The 6,953-nt window shown below is 40.5% G+C and overlaps 2 protein-coding genes across 2 annotated transcripts in view; both read right to left on the reverse strand.

The window, feature by feature from the left end:
• Positions 1 to 1,393, reverse strand: part of LOC106011955 (hemagglutinin/amebocyte aggregation factor) — a gene marked incomplete in the record, with an annotated part of 8,819 nt that extends 7,426 nt beyond the window's left edge. Inside the window, 1 exon segment of the mRNA XM_013083314.2 lies at positions 1,168 to 1,393. Coding sequence (XP_012938768.1) covers positions 1,168 to 1,287 — 120 coding nt within the window.
• Positions 1,394 to 5,924: 4,531 nt separating this feature from the next.
• Positions 5,925 to 6,953, reverse strand: part of LOC101846819 (hemagglutinin/amebocyte aggregation factor) — a 13,063-nt gene continuing 12,034 nt past the window's right edge. Inside the window, exon 5 of the mRNA XM_005099741.3 lies at positions 5,925 to 6,149. Within this exon, the coding sequence (XP_005099798.1) occupies positions 6,083 to 6,149 (67 nt within the window). The 3' untranslated portion in view covers positions 5,925 to 6,082. The remainder of the gene's footprint in view (positions 6,150 to 6,953) is intronic.

Here is a 6,953-nt window from a genome sequence, read left to right on the forward strand (position 1 = left end):
CTCTATATAGCGCATTAAAAAAACAACCCATTTTCAAACATCCATATCGATGCAGGCAGTTTGAAAAGAAATCTTTAATTATTTCTCAACTCGTTGGCCTGACGTTCTATGTTCCATTTCCCTAAATTCGAGTAGCATACAACAGGCAAGTTTGATGGGAAAAGAGGCAGAGGCAGACAGAGGGAAAAGATACTGGACACGTTGACAACATGTCTCGGAGCAGCAAGAACGACAGACACCATTGCTGCAACGCAAGACAGATGGAAGAGGAGGTCCATGATCGCCCACGACATGATGATACAAGGTCGGCTTAACTGCTTGACAAGGATGGCATGAATTGTGTTTACTGGTTGAAAGGGTACGACCCCATAACAGTCTTTGCTTCAGCTGTCAATGTGTGGCTTTCGTCTTAACTTTGGCCCCCTTGTCCGTGTTTGAGCTGTAGCGAATATAACGTACAGACTGCAACATACGTTAAGGACCTTCGTTTTTTGGTGTATGTTACTCTCTTGCAACACAGCTAATCTTCGGCATTTGTATTACCCAATTTGTTCCCTTACTGTAACTAAAACTAAAGAATACAACTCGTGTCCAAACATGCAACCAAAAAAAAGTGCTCTTTACTTTGAAATCAACATCTCATCTGAAATCAACTGTTACTTTTCCAACATTTTCTGCCATCTGTGTAAGTGTGCCAACCTCTGTTGGAATTTTTAAAAAGAAGTTCAATGTGAGGCATCGTGATGAAATCAGGCGCTCGTCAGAATAATAAAATCAAAGAAACAGACACTTTTCCACCGGTTTGGGATTTTTTTTTTTCAAATAACAAAATGGTTCAACACCTTTTAGGTCAATTTAAAAACATATGAATTTTACTTTAGAACATTGATTTAAGATACGAAAAGTGTATATTTTCAATTTTGAAAGACTCCTTAGCTATGGCAGTCGACATACTTCGGCGGCCATTTTCTTGCTAATTTTACCCCTGAAACCAGGCGACCCAACCACCTTCAATCCCAAATATCTCGACTTTTATTCAAGATAGATATGTGTTTTTTCCATCAAAAGCAAGACAAGTGAAGAGGCTATACGAAAATTCAAAGAACTCCATATGCCCAAAACTTGACGAACGCCTGATTCGTGATACAAATAATAGATCAATCAAACCTGAATGTATTCCCCTTTGCCGCATGTGAAGGTAAAAGCCTGGTCATAGTCTGTGTCGTAGGCTGCTCCAGACAGATGCTGGGTCCAGATGACGGAGAGAAGCAGAAACACCAACCTCATCTTTTCTTACTATGGTCTCGTACTGACAGGTTAGATGAATGCCTTTAGCAGAAAATTTCCCCCTCGTTTTATTTACCGGAGTGGTTATCTCCAGCCCACTGGGGATAGCTGCCTGCTATCTCTCTTCGCAACATTATCGTGCTCGACCAATGAAAGTATATTCATGACCTCTCACGCCTCATGACATGTGATTGGGCGAGACCTCCATCTTTGTCTTTGGCTGTGATCATTTTAAACATGGAAGAGCTGTGTTTTTTTAGCTTTAGTAGAGGTTTTACGGCACTCGCAACTGCATTAGGTCATATGGGCGCCAGAAGATTAGAGGTGCTAAAAGAGAGTAACAAACATAAAAAAGAAGAAGGGGAGATAAGGACGATAGATGTTAGATAGGAAAGAAGAAGCAAACCACAACAGAGCACCCGCCAACCACCCTCAGAGCTGTGGAGTTGTAGGGCCCTTGAGCTTCGTTTGTATGTGTTTCAAACAATTTAAATATAAGCTCTTTGTTTTAGGTCATATTTTTATTCAATATCTTCTGGGATTGATAACTCTAACGTGTCTGTCTCCTTTCTCTCACAAATAAAGAAAAATGTTCCAGTTTCTGTTACTGTTAGGTTTTGATTCCTCTTCTCCATAAACTATGTTATATTTATGAAGTTTGAGTTTTAATTAGAGTTTTACGGAATTTGCAACATAAATATGTTGCATACGTGTAGAAGATTAGAGATGCTGCTAGAGAGTTTAAAAAATGAAAATAGATAAGAACGATTGATGTTTGATAGGAAAAAAAGAGCAGACCACACCAGTGCATCTGCCAACCACCCATTAATTGTTTGTAATAGAGAAGGTCGCTATGGCAGTGATTTTTAAAAAAGTGATAAGGCCCTCAAATATCTCTGTAATTTTTCTTCCCCATGCGAGTTTGTTGTATGTTTGAGAGCTTCTCCCCTCAAGACAGAATCTGACATTGTTCCTTCCAAAATGATCACTGCTTTTTTAAAAGGGTATTTTCTGCCTTTTTAAAATTTTGGATCTGGTTGGGAATGATATTGATATGAGTCAGTGCATCATCAACAAACTTTATTTTTCTCCAAGCACATTCTAGTACTATGGATTTTTTCGTCTATGCAGATGATCAATTTAGCTTGAGATAGCCTCAAGGTTGTCTTCATGCAGCTTATTTCATGGCTAATTCTTCGTATGTTTGAAGCGCAGGTTCTGTCGCAGTGCTTGCATGTCAGTCTCAAGACATACTACACGGATAAAAAAGTAAAGTTGTCCCGCATCCGATCCGGACATTGGGGACTGCCTTGTTAGTGAGACAACTTCCTGGCCCTTCGGCATATTGTGGTAGGGTGGTCAGTTCGTTTTCACGCCGTCTTTACTTCCACAACTCGAAGTCAGGTACGCCATTACTGCGAGGTGGGCAGGAGGGGGCAAAGAAAATCCGAGTTCGAACCGAGGCTCGAACCCAGAAACACGACATGTTAAAACCCTCAACTAAGACAACATGGTTTGGGAATAGCGAGTGCTCTGTAGTCTGTGTTATTCCCAGATAACTGTTACTGCATGTGAGCTAATCACAATGTTTGGGGGAGGGAATTAAGACGGAAAGATAACATTCTAAGCTACGTGTTACTATCTGGGACTTCGCTCTCTCTGCAGCTGCCACTTTCCCGACTGTTCAGTCCAATTCACCAAATTCCTTTGTAAAAAATATTCACGAATAAGAGATGTTATAAAAGACTGAGACTTGTTTTTATAAATGGAATTTAAGAAAGTCGTTTGTTTCCTGTGGACTTAGCTCCTAGATAACAACTCGCTTCGTGACATGTTAGTCCTTTAGGGATGTACAGGGTGATCCCAAAAAAACTTAACAACTTGTTTTTTATATATCTTCCTACACACTGAAGTTTTGTGTTTCAGATTTGGACACAACATTTGGAAGCCAAAAGGAATTTTTCGGATAAGTATTTTAGATAAGTCCATTGAATGGTTTTGCTCTATATAGCGCATTAAAAAAACAACCCATTTTCAACCTTGTCGCCATTTTCATAGCATGACGCACCAGTTCGCCATAGGCCTACAACTAAAAGTTGCAACAATCGCGCCATATTGCAAGCTACAGCAGTCTAACAAGTCAGCGGAAGTCTGCAGATATTATTTTTCCCAAATTTTGTTCGCCTGCTTAGATCATGGCTACACACTCTATTGTCTCTAGAAGCCACTTCTTTGTGAACACGTACAGTGAATGTGGCTTTAAACACTCATGGTTTAGCAGGTCCTTGTGTTAGGGCGCCATTGAACATTTCGAACGACGCGTTAAAAATGTGTCGAGTCCAAAGAAGGGAATGTGGAGCACTGCTTCTAGGAATTTCAGGATGAACTCATGAGGTTTTTTAAACTCTGTAAAAGAAATTAAATATTGTTTAAATGTCGCAGGGATTGAAAATTAATGCCAAAGAGAAAATACAGAAAAAGGTCAACTAATCTTTTCACAACTTCCTTTACAAGATTTTTAAACATGGGTGAACTTTGCTTTTTTGGGTGCTTTTTTCTTTTAGCCGTTTCCGTTTTCAAAACATGTTTCTTCTTTGTGGATTTTATATCAAACAAATTCCTTTTGAATGAATTACGTCTGTGCCAAATTACAGCATTCTAGAACAATTTTTGTGCGAGATATTCAGAAAAAAAGTTGTAAATCTTTTTTTTTTGATCATCCTGTATTTGAAAGTTGAAGATCTTTGTCTAGTGTTTTGTCTCGTGTTTCCCCTCCACCCCCCACCCCACCCCCCGGCCCCACCAAATAATGTTTCCCCAAGCCTTCTCTGGCTGGTGTTTTTTATTGCAAGAATAAAGAAAATTACGAACTCTTTCACACTGAAATGTCACAATACTTTGGTATACTTTGGTCTCAGTCCCCCATGTTGAATAACATGTTGTGGTATTACCTCTTCAATATTTTACTTTCTCTGTTATTCCTTTCTCTGCATTTTCATCTCCTGTGCAAGCACACCGCCTTGAAATGACGATTGTTTCCAATGGAACATAAAAGTCCTCAAGAATATTTAAAACAGAATATTGTACATGTCTTATATGCCAGTGTATATCTTCTGAACTCCAGTTCAAGGAACATCGACCATGTGATATCCTTGTGTTTTTATTCCAGTTTGCTTTCACCTAAGTAAATGAGATCCCAATAGAATCTTTGATTTTATAAAGGCCATTGGCCTTTACCGAAAATTATGAAGAACGTAACATTTTTAAAATGTTGTTTATAAAGCTATTTTAAATTTAAAATTTATTTACTTCAATTTTTAAAAAGTATTTTAACAGTTTAAAAGAAATATTGACCAAAATCAGGCTGCACAGTGAACTGTTGCAAATAGAAGAAACTATTTTTCTCGCGTTTATATTACCTTATGAAGGAGCGGCACCTCCGAGTTTTACGTCCTTCTCCGAAAAGACTGAGCCAAGAGGAACATTCGTGTAAAGTGTCTTTCCCAAGGACCCAACGTCGGACCGAGCTGAAGCTCGAACCCCGGAACCCGCAATCTCGCGATTACGAATCTGGCACTAACCACTAGGTCACCGTCGTTGTTGTTGTTGTTGTTGTTGTTGTTGTTGTTGTTTTTGTTGTTGTTGTTGTTGTTGTTGTTGTTGTTGTTGTTGTTGTTGTTGTTGTTGTTATCGATCCAGCGACAGCTGGACTCTTGCCCTTCTGTCCAATGCCATGTAGTGATAAGTGCAGGTTTGCTGCAGTTGCTGTAAAGTTCCATAGAGTGTGTTGTCAATGTTAGGTCTCGGAGGGAGAAGGGTAGCTCTCCTAGGTCACAGACGCCACTTGAGTATTCGGGGTAGACGATCAGAGTAGTTGATCTTGATGAACACCAAACCACTTTTTTTTCTCGGCAGTTAATATTCTTCCGCGGATATAATATATTGGCCACCGTCAGAATTGATGGACGGGCTATTCCATTATTTTTTGGACATTTGGTACAGTTTTTTGGGGGTAACTGTTTTACGGCGCTCGCAGCTGCATTTGGTTATATGAGCGCCCAGGACACATTAAACCTAGAGGTTAAGGTATTCGCTTCTTATTTTAAAGTCCCAGGTTCGAATCCGGGTAGCGACCAAAAGATTTTCTTCTCTAAAATGGTCTCCGTTCACCTCATTTCATGCTCTCTAGCAATGCTCTGCTGTCCGCTTTGGTTTCCACTTTCTGCCCCACTCCATCACTTCATTTGCCTCCTCCTGACTCTTTCTGCAGCCTTTCTACTGCTCCTTGGCTCCTTACTGCTGTCTTTCAGCCCCACCCCTGATCTTCTGGTAGAAAATATCTTCACCTAGCCTTCTCGAACAATGGAGAAAAATCTCGGACGTCCTGTGTGCAAGTTGCGAGCGTTAAAGATCCCTTGGTGGTCTAAAATCGATAAGAGCAGGCTTCGGCCGCCACCTGGGCAAAATTCAAAATTTCCTACCAAATGAAAATGTGTAATGTGTCTCGTGCGCCGTAAAACACTTACATAAAAGATAAATAGATAGATAGATAGATAGATAGATAGATAGATAGATAAATAGATAGATAGATATATAGATAGATAGATAGATCAAATAGAAACAATCTAAACATCCTGGGAAGATTACAGCGCATGCATCAATTTATTGATCACATTTTGTCACAGGGACTAATATTATGTGTTCGAACAAAATAATAATATATGTTCCAGCGATCTCTTGACCAGTGAAGAGAAAACTGCAGCGTGGGGTGGTGTGGTGGTGTTGGGCGGGGTGTTCAGCCAACAGTGGGTTCATCGGCCAGCGCTCCTAACTTGCAAATGTCGAACTTGAAAATTCTGTCTCTGTGGAACGAGAAGATGAGGAATAGGGGAGTGCCTTAGGCTTTAGTTGAGCTTTTACGGCTTTGCAACTGCTTAAGGTCATATGAGCGCCAAAGGGTAGATGTCAACAGAGAAGTCCTTACAGGGAATCAGACTTACTCTGGTCACCTCTTTAGCTTCAACAGCACAAAGTATGCTTCAACTATCAAGGCACCCCGGAAATAGCAGGTCACAAGAGAGTGACAAACATACAAAAGAAGGAGAAGAAAAATGACGATAGTCAGGATTAGGAAAGAAAAAGCAGCAGTTCTCTGTTGCAGTTCAAGCACAGTTATGAGCATGACATTGATGAATCAGCCCATTTACAATTACAGCCAAACCTTCCCTGACAGCCACCTCTATAAGACGGCCACCTGTACAAACGGCATCTTTCCATTCCCCCCTTGCTTTTTTTTCTATATAATTTAACTGTGTAAAACAGGCACCTGTCCAACGCGGCTGCGGCCACCATATTTTAACACACAACCCCTATCACACTAAGCAATAACACCTGTCTTAGACGGCCACATTAGTGACTCCATTACATTTTGTTATAAAATATTGTGGACTGGCCCCTGGCGTTGCGGGCGAGCCGTCATAATCCAATCCCTTGTCGTTGTTGTCAGATAGTCCCTCCAACCGATCATGTTGCGTAGGCCCCTCCCACTGTTGACCAATAGGTACCAATTTTCAACTGCTGGTGAGGTAAGCATGTGATCCCTCATAACCCATAAGCCCCGCCCAGAACTCATACTCAAATCGTACGTGAGAAGAGTGGTCACTGTT

This window comes from Aplysia californica, unplaced genomic scaffold (assembly GCF_000002075.1).
Source record: "Aplysia californica isolate F4 #8 unplaced genomic scaffold, AplCal3.0 scaffold00224, whole genome shotgun sequence".
Lineage (NCBI taxonomy): Eukaryota > Metazoa > Mollusca > Gastropoda > Aplysiida > Aplysiidae > Aplysia > Aplysia californica.